Genomic DNA, 24,380 nt, shown 5'->3' with positions numbered 1-24,380 from the left:
TGTGTCTCCTCCTCCTGTCTGTCTCCTCCTCTGTCTCCTCCTCCTGTCTGTCTCCTCCTCCTGTCTGTCTCCTCCTCTGTCTCCTCCTCCTGTCTGTCTCCTCCTCTGTCTCCTCCTCCTGTCTGTCTCCTCCTGTGTCTCCTCCTCCTGTCTGTCTCCTCCTGTGGCAATGCAGATGTGAAAAGGACAAAAGTTTGGCTTCTGATTGCTTCTTTCTGGTCACATCCCAGTGTTTCATTAATGTTGGATGTATGTTGCAGTATAACTACTGATGTAATCCGAGAGTAACTAAGAGGGATTCAGGGGGAAGCTGTGATCTAATGATCTATACCATCTAATCACCTATATAACTGTAAATGTAAAGATACTTTATATTTAACTTAAAATATATAAATATTTTCTACATTTCTATATTTAAAGTCAGACAGACAGACAGATAGATAGATGCAAACAATGACAATGCAACATGTGTCTGTTGTCACTGTCCCATTATGCTGCAGTTGGGCCTTTGATCAAAGCAAAGGAAGAAAAGAGATTGACTTATTTAAAATGGCTTCCAAAATATTAGGAATGAATGAATAAACTCAGTCAGGCTTTCAGGCGCAAGTTGGAATATGTTCCATTTGATGTCTGTTGTCCATGTGTTCGGCACTCATGAGGGCCTTTTTGTAATAGGGGTAAATATCAATCCCTCTTCTTCTGATGGATGGAAATGTAAACTGTGGAGATTGAGTCAGTGCCAGCTCCTTCCACAGATCAATCTAGGGCAAATTCAAAATACTTACTTTAAAAATTGGGACTTTATCATTTTCTGTAATTTAGACTTTCCTAAATAGCATCACGCGCAGTCTATATCTACCTCAGACTTGTAGAAACATGGTTCAGTAATCTTGAATGAGAAGTTTGCCATTGTTTAATTTGCTTCTGTTATTACAGGCAAAACCGATCTGATCTTAACATGTACAGATTGGCTGATGGAGCTATATTGATTATGGCAAGCTGGTGATGTTAGCTTCAGTAAGACAATTTAATTTCCACAACAAATTAAGAATTATAAAATGTCTCCCTGAGGAGTAGTCTTTGTCTGTGTCCATATACATTTGTGTGTGTCTCTTTGCATGTATGTGTTATACGTTTCATGTGTTTCATGCACTCATGTCTGGTTAACGTCTATATAACGTAAGTTTGCGTCTGTTATGTCCTTTGTTTGTCCATGTTTGAACTAAGCTCCGTGTGTCTCCATGTTCTCAGTGTTAAAAGCTGTTCAAAAAATTTTTGTTACAGATGTTCTGGCCTTGACATCCAGCGTTCTGCCTGACAGATACCTATTATAATCATCAGATAATCATTTAAATGATTATTAAAAACCACTGTGAAGCTTGGTTCAGTTGTTTGGGGGAATTATTTTTTTGTGTCATGCATAATATATGCTATTTTCCAGATGTTATGCAGATATAAATTAAATTCAGTTAGCTTATTCTCTAGCTTCACATTCGTTTGCTTAAACTCACCAAACTAATGCCAAACACCAATTTTTAAATGTTTTTTCAAACTAATTACTTTTTCTCCTTTCTCACACACTATATTTCCACTAGGCCTACTTCATGCTGCAAACATCATATGTCTATATCCCAACAGTTGAAATCAGCTGGTCTAGTGTTTATCTTGTAATTACATAAATAACAGGCTATATGTTAATGGTTAATGATGCAGAATAGAATAGAATAGAGTGCGTCCAGTGGCACCGCTGGAGAGCTGGGCGATGCCAGTGACAAAAAGAGTTACGATCTTATAATGAAAATCTTACACAGAGATCTTAATTCTGGAGAGCAGTGTAGAATAGAACATAGAATGAGTTTTCTTTCTTTTTTTCTGGAAAAAGCACATTTATACTCAGTGCATGTGCATGTCAGTAAATTCTGGCAACAATTCTGGCAAAAAGGTGTTTGTAACATGAAATATAAACACATATCATACTTAACCAATTGCACAAAAGTGTTCTCATATAATGGCACAAATGCAATGAACCAGCCAGAGTGTGTTTAGAATATGAACTCCAATGGCCTCTTGTTCAATTCCTTGAGGATCCCAATTTGGAAGGACCACCATGTGGATGGTAAACAAGTATCCAGTCCAGCACTGCACAGATTCAGGCTGCTCTGATGGGTGGTCCAGATCTCTCCACTCTTTCCTTGGAATCAACTTCATGGGTTCCCAACAATTCTGTGAAATATTGTATAACCTTATTTCTTGTAACGTATGCTTGTAGGAGGATGAGTTAAAATCACAAAGGAAGTCGCAGCTTCAAGTCTGTCATTGAGGGACATTATTTTTTTAATTGTTTGGTCCATATATTCTAGTATAGTCGATTTGAAACGAAACAAGCAGTTTGTCAAAAGTAATTTAAGGTTATTTCCATCTATGGGAATGTGTAGGGATTACACTCCTTTGCGTACATATGTGGCCATCCCGGTTCACCATTCCAAAATGATTGGACAATTGGCTGTTCGGTTATTTCTTGGCCCAATCTGTGTCATTGCATCATTACTTAATGCGCAACAGAGTGAACAAAACGGCCAAAATTGATTCTAGATGTGACACTTGCATTTGGAGTGTCACCATGAAATGAACATGATCTCACTCCTATTTGGATCACCCAGTACAGATGTAAATATGTTTGACTTAAAACTGACATTCTGGATTTTAGCCTCAGTCGTTGTTTAATTTCAAATCCAGCCACAAAGCAAAGTCACACAGCAAAGAGCCACACAATAAAAAATCACTATCCGATTACCTGCTGCACTTTAATTGGGATTAAACAACCTGTGTGTTGTCAGTGTATAATAAAGCACAAGCTCCGGTCTCTCTCCACTGTTTGTTTTACCCAAACTCCACCCTTCTGTATCACAGGAGCAGAGCTGATCTGAGATCAGCGAGGGCGGCTTCCTGGTGGCAGTAGTAGCAGCCAGCACAGGTGATGTGGCCTTGGGGCAGGGCGAGATCAGCAGGCTCCGTGCTCACCCTGCACTCTTTCATCACCTGCAGGGGGGGGGGGGGGATCCAGCTTTTCATCCTCCACAGGTTTATGCCCCACAGTACTCGCACGGATCCCTGGCAGGCTTTGTGCGCTTTTCACAAAATCCCCCTGGTCTTGATGGAGCCAAATTCAGCCTCTTCATCATCAGCTTGCCCCATATGGAGCTTTAATTCAGGTTTGGGTCTCAGTGGCACAGTTTGCTATCCAGGTTCCCTAAAGAATCATTCGACCATGTTCTCACATGTAAGGACGGATGACAGGGCACCTCTCTCACAGGCCAACATGTGGTGTGACTGGCTTTGTGCTTCGACAGAGTTGAATGCAAGGGCTGCACATGCACCAAGGGAGTCACATGCCCTAAATTAAAAAAGTAATAAATGATATTAAAATAGTTTGAAGGTGTTTGCAGTATTTATTTACGACTACAGTGGCCTTTGAGAACTTCGTTCCCCAATGCCCTCATTTAAACTGTGAGTAGAATTTCATATTGATTACAGCAGACCCGCGCTTTTTTTTGGTCTTCCTGTAGTCATAAGAGGACAAAGCTCTTAAACAGAGTCCAGATGCTTGCTGGTGACAGAAAGAATTAGAGTCAGAATGACGGGGTCACTGTGTATGGGCAGATTCCCACAGGAGTTGTCCCAGTGTCTCTGTGTGTGTGTTACCAACCCCAGGCTCATGAGCAATCCTCTTCAGATCTTTTAGCAATCCGACCACAAAGCTAACCATCTAAAGAGAGTGTAAGCATGAGAGAGAGGCGACACACATCCACTGTTCCTGAGGGCACAATATGAAGTTCTGGAGGCTCAGAGGCTGACCACAGAACAGTGTCCTTCTGCCTCTCTTACAGAACTATGTTGGCCACACTAATCCAGCCTGTCATATAGCAGAGCTCTTAGCGTGAGAGGAGTGTGTGTGTGGTGTGTGTGGGTGTATATATGTCTGGGTGGTGTGTGGGGGCGGTGGGCTTGGGTGTGTGTGAGGTATGGAATACAGCACACAAGAGGTGACAAATCCCCATTTGATTTAGGAAGGAAGGGAGATGGCTTCTTTCCACAGATATCATATAGCGCTTCAGACTCAACCGACATGGTAGTCCGGTTCTACAGTATCCCAAGAGTCAAACATCTACGTCCATGTGTTCTTGGTTTATAGCTTTGATGACTCATAAACTAAGTACATTGATCTTCTTGAGCTCAGTTTTGTCAAGGACTAAAAATTACACCAATTCTATGATGCTCTTTTTTCTTGGAGGTGTCTCCAGTGACATTCTAGTAGATACACACAAAGAGGGAAACATGACGTGTGTGCAAGGACAGCCATTGTGACTTTACCAAAGTCATACCACTGAGGTGATGTTATAGAATATAAAATATCCAGACCGGGGACTGAGCTGAACACAGGAGCTGCTCTTCCTGTTTCAGACCAAAGCAGTAGTGCTGTGACACAGGACTGATGGCAGCCATCTTCATTGTTTGAACGGTGTCCTGTACTAGTAGCTGTGGTCTCCGAAACCACAAGGAGTTACTGTAATGTTGTGTAGTTGTACTTCACCCAGTAACAAGGCACAACCACAAACGGTCTTTTGTGGCTCACTCCTGCTTTGTTGAGTCAGCAGACTAGTCCCCAGGCCTTTAAACAGGCTGAAGCTATTCACTCTGAATTAGGTTATGTTCAGGGGGACATAAAGAAGCGTCTGAAGCCTCCTAGATTACCTCAGAAATGCACAGACTGGAAACTAGACCTGTGTTTTTCACAAAGTGGACAAAAATCTGTCGTAAGAGTAAAATATAAAAGAGGTGGCTGTGGTTTTGGCTTGACACCATGGCAGTGAAGTTAATGAGTAAAATGCCAAACTAGGGCAGAGACCAAGCCTGTCCTCACACACACACACACACACACACACACACACACACGCACACACACACACACGCACACACGCACTCACGCGCACACGCGCACACACGCGCACACTCACACGCACGCACACGCACACACACACACACACTCACACACACACACACACACACACACACACTCACACACACACACACACACACACACACACACACACACACACACACACACACACACACACACACACACACACACACACACAGGGGGCTGACACACACATGAGTGAAGACGCAGCAGGCCATAGCTAAAGCTTGCTGGCTGCATCTACCTCCAGTATGTGCTTACACACACACACACACACACACACACGCAAACACGCGCACACACACACACACACACACACACACACACACACACACTCACACACCCACACACACACACACACACACACACACGCAAAAACGCGCACACCCACACACACACACACACACACACACACACACACACACACACACACACACACACACACACACACACACACACACCATGCCCATCAGCGACTCTGCACTGTCAGCTTAAGAGCCAAGTCTGTGTTAATCCTCAGGTGAGCCAGCAGGCATGAAACTTTACTCCAAACCTATCATGGCTGTATCTTACTTATCCCTTTCTTGTCTTCTTTTGCTCCATTCCTTCAATAGTACACAACAGCATCTTGCACTCCCTCACACACACACACACACACCACACACACACACACACACACACACACACACACACACGTCCATATGCATAACAGGACGTTTTAACCAGTGCTCTGTATCTTTCATCATATTCTAACCCAACAAATCTAACATAAAGCACAGCTTAATCTTTCACTGTCTCTTCTATTGACATACGTCTGATTCAGGTACACAAGACCAGCCTGTGCAGGCTTCTCCTGCCCTGAAAGCATCGAAAGACCTTTTGTCATGAACTACCAGCTGATAAAACACCTTCCACCAGCTGCATGGTCACTGCCATTCTCAAGTACAGATATTAATGTGCTCTGTGTCATATTTCATATGTTTGACACTCAGCAAACATGGCACTGATTCTTCTGGTTCCTGCACTCTGTTCCTTCTGTTTTCTGGTGTGTTCTGCAGTTCTGTATAGGTCCATCACTTGTGCGCATGGCCTCAGCAGCCCAATAGCCTCTCCACCAACCCTTTACTGCACATGTATACATGAGCTGGATAGATTTTATTTTAGCAGTTCCCAAATAAGACCATTTCAGTAACGTCGTCGTTCACATTACAAGTTGCCAGTTCGGTAGACTCTGGCATATTTAAGCTTTGAATGCACAGTGTCTGAGCTGACATTCCTGTGTGCACATGTGGTGTGAATCGCGTACGCGTGTGGTGGGGAACGTGCTGTAGACGACGTACCCAGGGGTGGACAAAGCAGGATTGGGGACATCCAAAGGGACGGGAATGCTGGGTGTGTCCACTGGCTCTGTTCTTTCACTCCCATTGTTCCTATCTGGTTTCAGGATGAAAGTCAGTCCGGCGAGCGCGGATCACTGGTGCTCAGTGCTGCTCCCTGTCTGTTCCTCTGTTTGATCCTCTCTTTACAACTACACAGGTCATGTTTTATGTTGCTATTTATTGCTGACCTGGAATCAGTTTTTTTGGGTTTCTTTTTTCAGTGGGTAAAGTAAACAGATCAGTCATAGATCAGAAAGCAACCAGGGCAGCCTGTAGGTATCGTTTCCCAAATGCATCCTGTTCCGGCGGACTAAAGATAGTTTGCCTTATTCACAGAGACTTATGAGCTACAAGCCATATTGATCAGTGTTAATTACACTTGACGTTTTGGTATGTTTAAATTTCTGTGTCAGTGAAAATGAGGGTGTCACGGTATGCAAATATATGCCTTCAGTCTGGATCCGATTTTGTGGATCCATCTTTACGCTCAGCCACTCGGACTACATCGGGCTACGGTGGCTGAGAAGGGCTTCGGGGGGGGTGCACAGTACCTTCTTTGTGCCCAGCTCATGGGGTGGGTGTCCTCTGTCTCCTGTAATAGATTTAGCTGGTGGGGATCTTGTGGCTATCGTAAATGAGTGCGATCTTCTTTTTGGGCCTGGAAATGACTAAATGAGAGTGGAGCAGCCTCTTTTTAGTGGAGAGGACTTGTAATTTGCAGTAATGGCAGACACATGGAGCCACCATCTGGGGGCCTCCAGCAGAGGAAATGTGTTGATGGGCTTTCAGATGAGGCACACATCCACCACATATGTGCTTTTCTGCAGTAACCAAAGGCGGCTTGTTTGAACATCTTGTTCTTATAGCATAGCCTGTGTTTGTGCATCCATATCTGTTAGGATTGGTCCAAATAGATGTCAGGCTGCGAGAAAACAAAAGCGCATAAATATGTTTGACAGAAGAGAAGGCCATTCCTCTTCATTCATCAAAGCCCTCGTGGTTTGTTGAGGACTGAATGCTACTCTGTGTTCACTCAGCGTACTGTCTAGAAGACCGAATACGGAGGTTCTGTGGAGTTCTGAATGCCACGTACGTTTAGTGATTTAAGGAAAGATTTCATATTATCTTATTTAGGAATTTGAAAATGTTACATTTGAAAATATTTGTAAGGGTCAATGTTTTTACATTCAGTTGTAATCTCATTAGTTCCTGTAATGTTTACAATCACTAAAGCAGTTAGGGTGTCTAATCCCTTCGGTCATCTGTCACTTCAGAACCAGGGAGCGTTTCAGGATGTGTTGCACACGTTTGACTTTCCAGTGTGTTAGTGCAACATGCTTTCAAAGGAGCACACAGGTCTATCACTCACTAATAAAGGACGCCTCTTTTTGGAATTAAATTGTTTAGTGAAACAACCTCCAGAAGGTCTTTCTGAGTGTTGTCAGTACGTGCACCTCCAGGGCAGCTCTACCCTGTTCCCAGACAGATGATATTCGCCACTACACATCTCACATTCATAGTAGAGACTGTGAAGCATTAGCCAAGTTCAAAGAATCCCACAGTCTTGACAGGGGTAATGTGATATGTGTGTGTCAGTACAGTGAAGATACTTTAGGCTGTATGGCCAGACTGTGCATACCTGGTAACTACTTGCAACAGCTGTTGACAGAAAAAAAATTGTTTTTTTACGCGGGGATAAAACCAAACAAAATGCTCGTTCAGTTTGAATTTGGAATTGTGTAATTCTCTTTCTATCTAAGGAGAAAATGACATCTCACATAGTGTCTGGTGGCTCTTTGATCTTGCCTTATGTCAAACGCGCACTGGGTGGGGTCTACACCCAAGAGGGCGTGGAAAAGAAAACTTGAATAGTGACAGGGATTGAAAGTTATTCTCGAATTGAAAGAAAAGGACACCATGACTCTTTACACGGCAAAACAAATCGAGTTATGGAATTCATAAATATATTATCAGAATTTGAAAGCATACGTCTATAGTGCTGAAGTTGCGCTTCGAAGAGGCGTTTAGACGTAAAACCCCGGACACGCAGATTACGCGTTAAATGGAACAGGAATCGATTAAATCTTAGTCAAATATTTGGTAGTAAATATAAGTCATATTGTATAGGCTTAACCATTATGTTGTCAGTGGTTTACCGCTTGTGCGCTTCTCGGGACCGCGACTCATGGGATGCGGTGTATGCAGAGCTCGGCTGAACTTGGGGAGAGCGCTGGTCAAGGTGTCGCTGCCGTTTACGATGCTCCTGCTGTCCGCCTGTCTTTTCTACTGTTTCACGGGATTGTGCGACTCTGCGCCAAAAATCGGCACTCAGCTAAGATTATCAAGACATAATGGACCAGATAAAACGCAGGTCGAAACTGTCTCTCATCAAATGGACCCTCCGCGAAACAGGAGCGCGTCCGCTGCAGTCACGCTGTCGGCTCGGTGTGTCAGCGCATCCTCACCGTCCGCGGTCCCGGACAACAGCCTACACGAGACTTTCGCCAAAAGCGGACTGTCTGTTTCAAACACTTACGGTAGTAAGACATTTCCCCAGGCTGTTATAATCGGAGTGAAGAAAGGAGGCACAAGGGCACTGCTGGAGTTTCTGCGCGTTCACCCTGATGTCCGTGCGGTGGGAGCCGAGCCGCACTTCTTCGACAGATTCTATGATAAAGGACTTGAGTGGTACAGGTAAGGTTTGTTTAACATCATTTCAAGTAATGCAATAGGCATACATTATGCTAAGCAAAACTAACAAATCACAACAAAAGGTACATATTACACATAAGAAGGGTGGCTTGCTCAGGACAGTGGCGTGGCTTTCGTTTAAGCTTTGCAGGAAACACCGCTCACACCACAACACATTATAAGAGTAGTGTGAGCAGGAGTTGTGTATGTGTGTGTGTGCATGTATATGATACAGGATATCCAAATATCCAGTTAACAGTTTATCACATATAAGTTTAGTTTCTAGTTTTCCAATTCAGTGAAAAATATTATGACTATAATTTTGAATAAATGTGCTCTGGGAATATACGTCACCTGTTCACTTCTCAGTGTAGGACAGACACCTATTGCTGTCAGAGTGTGCTAGTCTCTTGGGTACAGTACATCATCATTAAACAGCAGAGATATCAATAACTCCTCATGCTCGGTCATGAAATGCGCAAAATTACCAATAGGGAAACTGGCATATATGGATCATCAAATCAGTAAATGTAACAAATTGACAGGAGTCTGACGGACAGATCGGTGTTAGGAATGAGGAATGGAGAACACAGAGACACTGATGTGGATGAAAAGGTCTTAAATGTGTTGATAAATGTGTGATAATAGGAAAGTTATTTGAAACATTGCAACTGAAATCTTCACTGTAAAGAGTTGTGACTACTGTGCAAGTGATAAATTCTAATGGAAAAGATGACCTGAATGACCAAAGCTGTAATTTTGCCCTCATTCTGCTTGGCTGCCAAGTGCACTGAGTGGAACGAGTCTTGATGGTCTCCAGATGTCTGGAGGATCCTTGAGGATTAAGTAAAAGAGTCTCCTCATTTCTCAAACAGCACCCCTGACTCTGCTGGAACAGGAGGCATGTGGAGAGAGACTGAGAGAGGATGTGAGAACGAAAGACAGAGAGATACAGACAGTGAGAGAGAGAGAGGGAATCAGAGAGAGAAAAGTGAGGACTGAAATGGGATTACTAACCCATGCTTCATGCATGGCAACAATTTCGTTTTATAGTGTTTCCCTCCTACGTGACACTTTTTTAGCAACTTTTCAGACAGTGAACACTAGACGAACACTTGGCAACATTTTGCCTGATAATCTTGGCGCACTTGAACGCTCTTCACCTGTGCCCCATGCCTCTCTCAGGCCTGCGCTCAGCAGCCCACTACGAGAGGGAAGGAACTGTTTGTGCATGCATTCCTGTGGCAGAACGTGCCTCCAGATGCCAACGTGCTGCATAATGTATGTTTTAATTGCCCAGAGGATGCTGGGATCCAGAAGTGAGTGTTCTACTGGAAAGCAATCGCTCCCCCCCCCCCCCCACTCAGGGCATAGCAACCTTATTACAGACAGATGTGGCCACATGAGCTGTTTGTGTCATAGGGAAGATGTCTGAGAGGGTTCGTTTCTGGAACAAACTGCAGACAAGTTTGTACTGGTGGCATCAAAAGGCAGTAGCCTAGCCACTTCCTGTTGAGTGGGCGGTTACAGCAGATCGAGCTAATGGTGGGGCGATCGACTGTAATAGTCACGTGCCTTCATTGAAAGTGCCTCTGTTAGCCCACATGTCAGTGCATGGTGTGAGGAGTGAACCCGGCTTTCGCCTACAATGAGAGAGCCATGCTCACACTCGCACAAGAGCACAAAGAGAAAGTGTTTCTCGTGGATAAAAGAGGCACCTGTTGTCTGTATGCTGAGTCGTCTGGAAGGTCAGTGCAGTTCCCGTCCTTCTGAAAGTGAGCATGTGCACAGCTAACCTGCCTCTCTCTCATGCGGTTGACTGACAGTGTTCTCCGCTCCCAGGAACACACGGCCCCCAGGCTGCTGGTCACTCCCAGCATGTCAGAGCACACTCACGGCACTGCAGATCACCACCTTCCACTCGGAAACCCGAGAGGATCTGGTTCACAGTCACGCTCGGACACGCACGCGCCGCTCCAAGCTCACACTATACTCATTTACAGCCGTCTTCACAACGTAGCGTCAGGCACCTCTCTGGTCCACCTGTGCGGGGCCTAGGCTCGGAGCTGGCTCCCTAACCAGAATTCCTGACAAGAGGCTTCTTTCCTCTCTTGTGTTCTGAGGTCTCAGCTTGAAGGTGGTCTGGTGTAGCTTGGAAAATAATTTGTGATGCTGAAATGTCTGAAAGCCGCGTAGCATCACATGACCTTTTGTACTGTGGCAGTAGGACTGTTGAGAGGAATCTTCGTGCAGACAATACTGTGTGATCAAAATGGTTTTGTTTGTGTTCTCCCTGTCTGTATAGTTGAAATGTCTAATGAATGATTAATAGATTTGACTGTTTTCTAGTGTGCCAATCCCCAGACACTTGACCACCAAGGCTGCAGCCTGGTAGAGGTGGAGGGGGGGGGGGGGGGGGGGGGGTGGCACGGTGTGGGTAAGAGACTAAATGTGTGTGTGTTTGTGTGTGTGTGTGTGTATGTGTGTGTGTGTGTGTAACCTAAGTGTCTGTGTTCAAGATCTGTTCTTTGTCTTTACTGCAGTTCTAAGGAGATGTACAGACGTGGTTATTAAAATATAACTGAAGACTGAGGCCAGTAAATCTTAGACAGCTCATCACATGCCAGAAAAACAACAAACCTCAAAATCTGCAAACTCAAGAGTAGATGTGGGTGTGGCCTCTACCACAGCAATGCCAGGATGAAAAAAAGCATTTCATCAAAAATGTGGCCGGCACAAGGCTATCAAAGCAGCGCAAAATGCCCAAATGTGTCTCTTGACGTATATCATTTGAGATTCATTTTCATTTGCTGCCAAGTACTTGTGTTTACATTTCTGGAGGTTCACTTGCAAGCGCACATCTAAGGACTTTAAGACAGAACCATAATGGTTCTGTTGAAAATAGTCCTAAATAAGGTCTTGATGATTTTTAGTGTTGATTTGAAGGGTTTTAGAACAGTGCTTTTCATAGTGCTTAGACCAGTGCACATACTCAGACAGGAAAACCACCATCTTTTATGGTACGGTTTTGTGGCTAAGAACACAGGGGCCACAGCCAACCTGACCTTGGAGCTGTGCATTCATAGTCTGGCCACACTTCTATGTGGGGTTGGTTAATTAAATAATTTGTTTTCCTGTTAGTGTTTGGAAACAGAATCCCACTGGATTAAAAAGAGATTGCTCTGCACACGGTTTGCCAACATTCGCTCGTCTACTGTTTAAGCAACTGAGAGCAAAGAGCTGTACCTATGCCATCCAGACCCTACTCATATCATCCACATCCTACCCATGTAATCCAGACCCTTATGAAAAGTTCATATAGCCAAATGACCTTCAGGACCTTTTTCATGGTGCTTTAATATTTGAAAATGAATGTCAAAAGCTATTTGCATTTAATATGTGTGAAACCTTTGACAAGAACTCAACTTGTCATAACATAGGTAAACAAAAGATTTGATTGCGCCACTTACATCATAAAGTACCTGTCTTTCTTCTCAGAACTATGTAGCAGCTGTTGCTCTCTTTCCAAGCTGTCGACTGAAACTCCAAGCTGCTTATTTTTGGGTAAAAGAAATTTTGGTGGGAGGACAGATTCTTTCATGAAACGATTAGAGAGGGAAAATAGCACTAGATAGTTCTGTCAAAATATGATCAGATCATGTAAAAATTGATTGGTTGACTGGAGTTTTAGTGAACAAAGAGTTCTTTGGCAACAGTCAGCAACATTGCGGAGAGTCTAATCTTCTGATTACCAGATTATACATAGGAAAGTGAATGGCGCATGACAAAGACATAAGCTGATGTTGGTAAAGGTCAGATCACTATGGCGTGTCAGTGGGAAAACTCCAGTGTGCAAATCTTGTCATCAATACCATGACAGCTCATCAATGTTCTGACCTCTCACCCCTGACACCGAAGGCCACTCATAACTGGATTGACACTAAAATGTAGAATTAATAGTTTACAGAGTAGCACTGATCATTTTATATGACATCAAATGCATGCATGAAGTATACAAGTCAGTGATCGTATTATATAACCATCTGTGAAACCTGGAGATTCTCTCTGGAGCATTAGAGGGTTAGACATTTTGTCAGCATCAAATACATAACCTTTCCCTTCAACCCACCATCACACAATTAAAGTGGTCTCTCAAAGTTTGTCTGGAACCAGATTTACTTTGTGGCCCATGAATTCGAGGTGCTGGATCTGATTGTCTGTAAACTTCCCAAGGTTCTTCCATGAAACTAAATCTTCTCTGCCTCTTTAAACCCAATCTTGAAAATCCTTCTCTTTGCCATGACAAAAAAAGCCATTTACGCTGGATGTCCTTAGGGAACATCCAAGCACAAGAAATGCATTTCACATGTATTGATCATACACGGCGTTAATATTGATCAAGCTAGATTTATTTTCCTTCTTTGGTGCTAATACAAAATTCAGGCTGATTGATGATAACTTGATGTTGGATTGATTAATTCAGCCCTACCTATGGATCTGTGTTGATAATACTGTGGTATTAATCACAATTATACTTGAAGTTTTTGGTATGGGTATAAAAACCTCTTTTCCTTAGTGCCGTGATATCAATGCACACTGTCCAACACCATACGCTGTAAAATAAATAAGAAACACTTTCAGCAAACACAGGGTACTGGTTCAGTTTAAATTTGTAGGTTGGGTTGGGTGTAGTCTTCTCAAATCTTGTCATACATGACTTTCATATTGGAATGTTTTCATCTTTGAAAAGATGGACAGCTTGCTGGAAGGATTTATTTTACAGAGATGGCTCACTGCACCCCAGGCAGGTTGAAAAAGCTTAGTAAGATGAATTCCTTATACAAATGGTGTCATAACCTTTTAAAAGGACCTCATCAGTAACATGCCTACTCTTGAGTGGTTTCTGTGGGTATTAGTGGAAATAATAAGTTTGGATGTCATCTTTAAAGAGTGAGCGAGGGGAAACATGGGCAGGGAGGCATTCTCAACATCTCATTAGAATTAGCATAATCTAAAGAAAATGAGGGTTCATATTTTGGATATCCCATAAAATCCTGCAGACTTAAGTCGAGTCTCACAGGAAACAAAGTTCTCCGATGGGAGGAAACAGCACAGAGGATCGGGCCAATGTGAGTCTCTGTGGTGCTGAGTTGACACGCTCGGTAGCTCTGCCATCCCCACAAAGAATAATGTTGGGCTACAATAATGGACCGTGTCCAGCGAAAAAGAAATAACGCAGGCAAAGGCCAATTGGTTTGTCACACCAAATCAAACCCTGAAAAATCTATTTCCCATATTATAGATACCACACTGTGTATTAGGTTAGCTTTTTATTATTTTGAAAGTGTCGAAATACCAGTGCTGGACACAGGAAACCCCACAGAGGTTAGTTTTAAACACTTCCAGAAGGTATTTTAAAATTGGATAAGCTAAAACTGGATAAGATTAAAAACAAAATGGTTCCCTTAAGTTTAAGTATGTGTATAAGTAATTCCAATGCTCATCAAAGTTACAGCTTTCAATAGTGACAAGATAGTATCCAAGGGCTGGATGCCTGTTTCTTAACCACTGATGGTCTTTGCCACAAAAATATGAGTTTCCTCTTTCTGCCCCCGTGTGGGCAGTGGCAGTTGGGTCTCACTGTATGAGAGATGAAGTCATTAGTCCTCACTGGGTTTGGCATTCTCTGCACCCAGTCAGAATACATAGAATCAAATGGAGCACTATAACCTTGTTTAGTTGGGTCTGGGTTTGTTCAGTCCTGCTGTTGAGTGGAGAGATCACTAATTCCACAGACGTATACCTACAAGTTTGGACATAAAAAGCAGAGAATTCAATATGAGTTAAGTGGAGAACTTAAAACCACATGTATGTGTGGTTCTGTGAGGACGTTTGTGGTAGTAAATGTGGAACGCTGTCAGTTTTGCAGTGCTGATTCTCATCCCAGGTCTCCATCCTGAGGCCATGTTCCTGCCCGTCACTGTCCATGTCTGATTGTGGCAACCTGGTGCCTCACTGGGCCTGGCTGTCCAACATGTCAGTCTGCTGTCCCCCAAAGACACAGCCCAGAGGACAAGCTGCCAATGTGGAAAACCACAGAGCAGCGCTGTCCATACAATGACCTAGTTTCACACTGTCCACGTCTTATTAAATATACTTAACGTAATTTCACTTAACTTTAGTTTTAAAGTCCAATTACTGCATTTTAATCTGTTGCTTGTATTTAGTATTTCTTTGGATTTATTGCATTTTTTGTTTAATCCTTGTTAATAATTTTTCTGACCATTTTTTCTTTGGTCACCGTTACATTGGTTTTTTGTTTTTCTGTTTGGTATTTCTTTCAGTTTTTGTACTTTTATTTTGCTTTACACATATAATGTGTTTTCCTTTGAGTCGAGTTTAAAGTTGTACTCCGTGTTTATGCATTGCTACTCATTCTGCCCCACCTGGACTTTGTGACAGTTTCTGTCTTTAAATGTGCTTCACAAATATAAGCTCCAAATAAGAAATACACATTATATTCAAACTAGCGGGAAAATGTATGTTTCTTGGTAATGCTTGTCTCACTGTAACTTGCTAATCTTTTAGTTGACTGGTAAGGTGACATTTATGAAATTATAACAGTTTTGCTGTTGCACACGTCCAGACATGCTGAGAGGAAAATGAGTTTAAAGACTAGGTATGAAAGTGTGTGTGTGTGTGTGTGTGTGTGTGTGTGTGTGTGTGTGTGTGTGTGTGTGTGTGTGTGTGTGTGTGTGTGTGTGTGTGTGTGTTTTCATCTAAAGAGGTGATCAGGCTTAAATTTATTTATCAGAGAATGAATCTCAAACTATCAGAGAATGAATCTGAGTGCCTTAATGCAAGCTGTAGCTTGTAATGGGACGTCGTGGTGATGGAATAAGACTGTTGAATGTTTATTGTTCGTAATGATACTTATCAGTGAAGTGGTTATCATGGCAACATTAGCAACTGTCAGAGTTCAACTGAAATGCACTTGACTGCTGTTGTCTTCATCTCTGCAATGATGTGTCATTTTCAAATCGCAGTCTTTATGCGATTCTGGGAAGAAACACAAAGTTATATAATTTCCCATACTCACACACACAGGTAAGACAGTTTGACAGTCCACCAGAATACATGTGATCCATTGATTCACACCACAGTTCTCAGACTGCTGACATTTGACTTGTACTGCTCCATTTGACCTGACTCTCTTGTTAGGACCTCATTAATGCCCTGCGCACTCACCACTGGTAGTAGCAGAAGAATCATCTTCATTTATTTTGCTCATATTTTCAGGTACTTCTCAGTTCTCTTAAAAACATTCTTAGGCTCATGCTTTGAGAAGCACAGGATTCTGGGATTACCCACATCATCTAGTTGTGGAATACTGGCAATGGCTGCAGGCCCTGGAGAAGGGTGTGATTTAAGAGCACTAGCTGACTAAATGCTATAGCACAGCAAAATAAAGAGTGGGCTGGTCGCAAATGATCAACATGGAGAAGTGCTCGTGTATAATTAGTAGTAAATAGCTCCTGATTGGGGGGGGCACCTCTCCACCTAAAATCCACTGAACCCAAAAGCCTGTTGCACAACATGATGTGAGCTGATGTTTAAGGCAAGCCAGGCAAAGTGAAAACGTATTGCGGAACTGTGCAATACATTTGGAAGAAAGACCACACCAGAATTCTTTCTTTCTGACTCACAGCCCTCTGTACATAAACACACCGGCTTCTTCTATCATCCATATGAAGGAATGTCTCTTCTCTCTTCCTACCTGGTTCTTCTTTGTATTCTGCAGGTCATGCCACAGCATCTTGAATGGGTTACGGTCAGGACTCAGGACTCAGGAACTGGCCATTCCAAAACACACGTCTTCTTCTTTTTGGACCTTCAGTTGATTTACTTGTGTGCTGTGGGTCATTATCTTGTTATAATAATAAAGCAAGGCAAAGTCTCATCAGGCTGAGGCCATGGACTGCTGCTCTTATGGTCTCCTATCAAAGCGTTTGATACACGTTTGGATTCAATGCTCCTTCATTGATTGCATGGTGTCCACACCCTGAGACAGCTAAGCAGTCCCAAACCGTGATGCACCTTTCTCCGTGCTTCACAGTTGGGAAGAGAGTTTTTTGCTGCTGGTGTGAACACCAAACCTCCACATGTGTGCGCATGTGTACTTAAAGGATTTGTCTCATCTGTCCAGAGGACATTTCCTCAGAAGTATTGTGGAACATGCAGGTGGTCCTGGGCAAACTTCAGACGCAGTGCAATGGGGTTGTTTGGATAGCGTTGTTATGTCCTTCTATGAACGTTCATCTTCTTCAGTATTTTTCTAATCGTGGGCACAAGAACAAAGGTTTTTGTAGTTTATAGAACCTCACCTCTTTCAGGATTGCCCATTTTGCTCTGGGATTGATCTTAACTGTGTCACGGTGAGGCGGCCCCCTACCGGCCGCCTCCGTCCACAGCGGCTGTGTTGTTGTTGTTTTGTGACGTCGTGTACGCCCCTCAGGTGGGCGGAGCCCGTGATCCGTTCCCACCTGATGGTCGTTTGTCTGTCTATATATGTCTTGTCTTTGTACCAGTTGACCGCTGGTCATTATATCCTTGATTTGGATCTATTGCACGGGTTTTAGGTTTGCACACTTTATATTAAACCACCCTTTTTCCCTGAGACTTGGCGTGATCGCTTCCTTTTTGTTGCTCACACCTGCCCGTCACAGAATGACCAGCCACCCTTCGGAAGCCGCCGAGTCTCTTTTTCTTTCTCCTTCGTTCGTGGTCATGTCTCGTGGTAAGTGTTTGTCTGCGTGGTGTTTTGTTTGAAGAGCTCCGCCGTGCTTTTGTGTTTTGTGTGTGTGTGTGTGTGTAGCACGGCGAGGACCAGGGCAGTCTGCCCTGAGACAGCTCTTCGTGTCCGTTGTATGTTGCGGGAGTTTCGCCGTGCGCTTGTGTGTATGTGGCACGGCGAACACCAGGGTGTCTGCCTGGTGGACTCTCGTGTGTGTTTTGTATGTGTGTACGGGTGACGGACGTGTGGACCAGTGTGCGTGCTCGTTCTGTTCTATGTTGAATGTTTTATGTGTGACGCGGTTGCCGCTCGTCACTGTCGCCTCGCTCCCCGTGTGTCGTGTGTTTTAATGTGGGGAGCGACTGCGGCTCTGAGCGGCGCGCGTCACTGTGTGTGTGTGTGTAAACAGAGCGCGCATGTGATGGGTTCCGTCTGTCTGTTTGTACACCGTTTTTTGTTTGTCTAGTATTTGCGTGTGTGTTTTGTCCTAGCGTGATGTCAACTGTTAAATGTAATTCCACACATGCTCCTCCCCTTAAATGTGTGTTTGGGGGGGGACCGGCTGTGGTCCCGTGCCATGGGGTGTGGCACGGAGGGCGTCTCTCCCAAGGGAGGCCCTGAAATAGGGTAAGGCGCGTTTGTGTTTGTATGTGTGTGTGTGTGTGTGTGTGTGTGTGTGTGTCTGTGTGAGGGTGTGTTCTTTGTGCAGGTGCTTCTCCTTGGCAGTGTTCCTGGACCTTGTGGGGGTCTCCATCTGGCAGGAGCCCCCTTGTGTTGTGGGGTGACCGGAGCCCGGTCGTGAAGAGCCCCTCCCTAGAGGGCTGGGGCCCCCGGATGTTTGGGGACCATGGGGCTCCGGCCTGAAAAGCTCCTGCTGGGGATGGAGATCCTCCCTCCTGCCCGGGGTGACCAGGAGGCCCTTGGGGCTGCTCCCTAGCCCGCGTCGGGGGTGCTCTGGGCCTCGGTCTCTGGCGCTCCTGGGTTGGGTGGAGGAGTCCACCTTGAGATGAGAGGCCCCGGGAGGGGTTGGCTCCCCAGGAGGCTGGGGTGACCCCTAGCAGAAGGCAGGGGTCAGCTCTGGGAGGAGGTAGGTCCAGGAGGTGAAGTAGCCACGCCTTGGAGAGGTAGCCTGCACACCCACACACACACGAGGGACGAGAGAGGAGCCGTAGCCCCTCGTCCTCACACCCATGGGGCTTACCAGCTGAATGCCGGTTAGGGCGTGAGGGCCCTGTGACCGACCGGGGCGTGGTTTTGTGTTGTTAACGGCCCGGCCGGTCCAGGGTCCCGCCCAGGGAGGTGAGCTGACTAATGTTATGTGTTTTGTGTTTCAGCTCATGGACTGCAGGAGGTGTGTCCCTGCCTGTCCTTGCCTTCCTGCCCTTTCGTGTTGTTGTGCAGCCGCTGTGTGCCACACACCCAGTGGAGGGGAGTGCGGCTTGGTGGGGGGGTCTGTCACGGTGAGGCGGCCCCCTACCGGCCGCCTCCGTCCACAGCGGCTGTGTTGTTGTTGTTTTGTGACGTCGTGTACGCCCCTCAGGTGGGCGGAGCCCGTGATCCGTTCCCACCTGATGGTCGTTTGTCTGTCTATATATGTCTTGTCTTTGTACCAGTTGACCGCTGGTCATTATATCCTTGATTTGGATCTATTGCACGGGTTTTAGGTTTGCACACTTTATATTAAACCACCCTTTTTCCCTGAGACTTGGCGTGATCGCTTCCTTTTTGTTGCTCACACCTGCCCGTCACAAACTGTACATCCACTCCTAGAGAAAGTAGCAGCCGGATGTATGTAGGGACATATGAAGGGACATATGTAGGACTGTATGTAAGGACATGTGTAGGGACATATGTGGGGACGTATTTAGGGACATAGAGTATGTAGGTATGCTCAGGTTTGTAACAATACTTTTTCAGCTTTGTTCAGCTTCTTGCGTCTCTATAACTCGTTCTGAGGTCTTCTGAAAGTTGTTTGCAAAGTTGTATAACAGATTCATTAGTAACAAGACTTTGTGTGCCTTTATTTAATGGACAAAGTCTACGAAACCCACACTTCCAATGTCATTTGCTTAACTGAAACACCTTTTGCCAAACAGCTCTTGAAGTCATAAAAACAGAGGGCACTTACTTGCACTGTGCCTGCACTGTGGATATTTACACAATGTGCACAATAAAAACATGAACAATGGTTTGTGTGTTTAGTTTAGTTAGATTGTGTTTGTCTATACTCATGACTTCAGACAATAACAATCAGACCACATTTTACTAATAATGAAAGCTGAAATCCAGTAAATTCCAAAGTTCCGAATTCATTTACTTTTCCTTTTGTCTTAGTTTTTCTTTTTTCTTACTACTTTTCTTGTAGTTAAGAGTATCAAACCACATTAAAGAAATTCTGAATTTTCCTCCTCTTGCTAACATATTCCATCCTCTTAGCCTTAGACTTTCACAAAGGGTGTGGTTTGTAAGTCCTTACCGTAGTCGGTCAGGACATGGAATTTATAACTCTATACTACATTAATTTATTTTTCCATGTGTCTCAGTCAAAAACCTAGAAGGTTATTTTTAATGCTGTAAGACAACATATAATGATTTTCTTTGGTGCCATCACCACATTAACTATGCATGAACTGAGCTAGACAAGCTTTAGTCATTTCCACAAACAATACTTATCAGAAGACCTTTAAAAGTCATTGAAGACACTATTGAGGACACACACCCACACTCACACCCCCCCCCCCACACACACACACAGATCTCCACCCATCTTCCTCTTTACATGCCATCCAACTCACACCTCAGAGACAGACACATTGATCAGCAGTAATTGGGTCGCAGAGTCACAGAAACACAGACATACGATACGACAATGACACAGTGTACTAAGCCAAGAGCACTTCACAGATATACCCTTTACCTTTCAGAAAGAGCCCACACAAGGTTGTTCAAAGAAAGGCCATAGCACGGTATTTAGGTTATATCGTTAGAGAGATATAAACATTCACATGCTGGTCAGGTTTGCTTAGATATTTTTCGTTTTGTCTGTTATGCATAGACTAATAAAAAGTTTCATTTGTTGAACTTACTCCATGGTTGTCAAAGTATGTATGCACTAGATGTATATGTGTCAGGAATTTCCATCCAGGTTAACTGTCCATGACATGATTTTAAGTTCCTAATATTCTGATTTGTTCAGTCTAAATGTTTAGGTTAGTTTGCATAAATATTAGTATAGTTAAATGCTATGAAATATTTATCTTGTCTTTCAACTATTAAATGTAACTCTTTTTTTCCATTTTAACATCATTTGGTAACAATCTTTAGTAATATCTGAAAATCCAGTCTTATCACATTGTCCATATTGTCCATTACAGTTTCCTTTTATAGCTTTTATATGGGTTACTAATGAAACAAACATTTTGAATATCAAAATATAATGATAATCAGTGTATAGACTGAAATGATCCTGCCTCCGGGAACCCAATTTTGCTGGTCCTTACTGAAATAAAGGTAGAACTGGATAAAAAAAATGTTTTCATAAATTTTCAAAAAACTGGAATAAAAAGAAAACATGTCACATTAGATTTGTTTGATGAAGTCATATGGTGATTTCTTGGTGACATGATTATTTGGACAGTTTACAATTAATAATTTACAGTTTACAGTTTACAATTTGCACTGATATAGCCACATGGGGGTCTAGGGGAAATTACCATTAAGTGGCTCTTGTGGCTGTTGCTGATCAAATCCTTATTGAATGGCATCCTGTTTCACATGAGGGCCATAAGGATCCTTTAATCACCCTGCTCTAGAGAGCAGAGAGAGCTTGGCTTGTACGTAACCACTGACAAAGCCAACCACTGCCATTTGATTTACCTCACATGTTAGCAAACAAAAGCTCTAAGTTGTGGTGGTTTGGCCCAGATGAGGAGCTGCAGGGTACACTTCCAATGTCATCTCTTGGCAGAAGGAGCCATCATTAGCCCTTTGCAGTTGGTGCAAATTAAATGAGGAGAGAAGTATTTATCTGCTTTCCAGAGAGGTTCTGAGTCTTTTGAGTATTCAGACTTTCTCTGGCCTTGCATGTGCATACCACAACTAAGGTTCCAAAGATTCTTACGTTGTTGCTGATTTAAGCCTCAAAATCATCCCTTTCGCAGAAACCTGATGCCAAGGACCCTTGACGGGCAGATCACCATGGAGAAAACGCCCAGCTACTTTGTCACCAAAGAGACCCCATCCCGGCTCTGTGCCATGAACTGCGAGACCAAGCTCATTGTGGTGGTGCGGGACCCGGTGACCCGAGCCGTGTCGGACTACACCCAGACCCTGAGCAAGAACCCCGGGCTGCCCTCCTTCCAGAGCCTGGCTTTCAAGAACGTGAGCTCGGGGGCCGTGGACGACACTTGGAGCGCGGTGCGGATCGGTATGTACGCCCAGCACCTGGACAACTGGCTGCACCACTTCCCCCTCTCACGCTTCCTGTTCGTCAGTGGCGAGAGGCTGGTGAGCGACCCGGCCGGTGAGATGGGCCGCGTGCAGGACTTCCTGGGCCTCAAGCGCATCATCACCGACAAGCACTTCTACTTCAACCGTACCAAGGGCTTCCCCTGCCTGAAGAAGCCAGAGGGCAGCAGCAGACCTCGCTGCCTGGGGAAGTCCAAGGGCCGGACTCACCCCCACATCCCCGCCGAGGTCCTGCTCAATCTCAGGAAGTTCTACAGGCCCTTCAATCTCAGGTTCTACCAAATGAGTGGACAAGACTTTGGCTGGGAATGAGGCTATGGGAGCCTGGTGGACTCACAAAGGATACATGACGCATGTGACTTTTTTATACTACACACTCTCTAAACTGGAGATGAACTGAGCCAAATGAGTTGGACCAATACAGTTTATATGTACAGGGGCATGCCAAACTAAAACGATGTTCATGAAAATTCTCATGGTTCACAATAGTTAACGAGTGAGAATATTATGCAATGTACAGCACATTAATATGACCATACACACTTTGATAAAGATCAACATTTGATACATACCTTGACTGCTGGAACCCAACAGGTTCTCTTGTACTGTATATTTAAGGATTCTATGTAAATATCTTTATCCACCCACTACTACGATAAGCTAGTATTACAGCCAACAGTCTTCCTCTGCTTCAAACTTGCATTATATTACAATTTGCACCAATGTCATCATTATAAATAACCACTACTATGGCATAGTATTGAAAGGAAAAAAAAAACAATAATATAATATGACCTTTAACTTATGATCCATTCATAGGAATTCTCAACCAAAAATGTGTTTCCAGTGTCTGCCAGCATTTTGTGTGTTCAGCTAATACAATGTGAGGTGTTCAGAGTAAACAGGACAGCAGGGGTCTGTGGGAGATATGAGCATTATGATGTTCTCTTTGGACTGTATGCTTCAGCATTTACACTCATACTGTGTGAGCAAACATAATTCTGCTGCCTCCCAAAATATTTCTTTAGGTACTTCCTACTGACGAAATTAAAAATGACAGATTGGCTCACAATGGTTCATCTCACTGTTTATTGGTCCTTTCCAGAAGATGCATGGAGATGCCTGGAGATGCATGGATATCAGGGGGAACCCAGCAGATTGTGTAGAGATGTGCAGCTTCATATGAACAGAATGGACTCCACACTTTGAGTCTGACAGTCACAGCATTGACTTTTTTGTTTACATCTTCTAAATCACACTTTATTATTACAAGTGCACATTATTTATCAGCACATCCATATTTCTTGGTTACTGTCTTGGTTGGTTAATCTGAATCCTAGTTGAGGAAGTACTTATGCTTGTGTAGCTGTGTAAGCTAAGAGTTGTGACTATTATCTTAAACACAGATTGATATGTTTATGGTGCCATCCCATCTATGTATACTGTGCACAGACGAGGATGTACACTATCCATATAACAACTCATATGGGATTCTTATATCTTATATTCTTATTATATATGCAATAGCAGATATTTTATATGGATGTCCTAATGTGAAAGAGGGGAGCAGGGACCAGATTATGGCCAAACAGAAGTATTAACAGGTGGGTGAGTGACAGCGTCTCACGTTTGTCTCTTTCTGTCTTTCTGACAACCAAGAGACTTGGTTTCTCATTGAGAGAGCCTTGAAGTTTCCACACCACCCTGCGCCTTTTTGCTACAATTGCCTCTAATGACAGACCTCATGTTGGTCTTTTACCACATGTGAAAGGTTGTTGGTTACATGTCCTGTTATCCACTGGTGTAACTGTGGGGGGGTGCAGTGCTGTGGTTGGCTCACAGCGATTAGGCCCCTACAATTTTAGCTGGGTCTTTTCCGTCTGGGCGTTTGATATGCGTCTATAATTCACGAATGGGTCCTTAAAGTTAATAATGTCCCTCATCAGCCAGCCATGGACAAAAATGACACATTCACAACATAACATTCAAGACACATATAACTCTTCTTAAAACATGGAGGTAATAATGTTAAAATATATCAGAACATATCAAGATATTTTTATTAACACAT

General features: G+C 43.8%; 1 protein-coding gene across 1 annotated transcript; it reads left to right on the top strand.

Annotated features, from left to right (window-relative positions):
- The first annotated feature begins 8,238 nt into the window (after nucleotides 1–8,238).
- On the top strand, nucleotides 8,239–23,161 carry LOC143508623 (heparan sulfate glucosamine 3-O-sulfotransferase 6-like). The gene is made up of 2 exons (XM_076997277.1): nucleotides 8,239–9,051; nucleotides 22,003–23,161. The coding sequence occupies exons 1-2, from the start codon at nucleotides 8,543–8,545 to the stop codon at nucleotides 22,619–22,621; spliced, it is 1,128 nt and encodes a 375-aa protein (XP_076853392.1). The 5' UTR covers nucleotides 8,239–8,542; the 3' UTR covers nucleotides 22,622–23,161.
- Nucleotides 23,162–24,380: the final 1,219 nt, after the last annotated feature.

This window comes from Brachyhypopomus gauderio, chromosome 2 (assembly GCF_052324685.1).
Source record: "Brachyhypopomus gauderio isolate BG-103 chromosome 2, BGAUD_0.2, whole genome shotgun sequence".
In the NCBI taxonomy this organism is placed as follows: domain Eukaryota; kingdom Metazoa; phylum Chordata; class Actinopteri; order Gymnotiformes; family Hypopomidae; genus Brachyhypopomus; species Brachyhypopomus gauderio.
The sequence above is the reverse complement of the archived record's forward strand: the minus strand, read 5'-3'. Positions and strand labels throughout refer to the sequence as shown.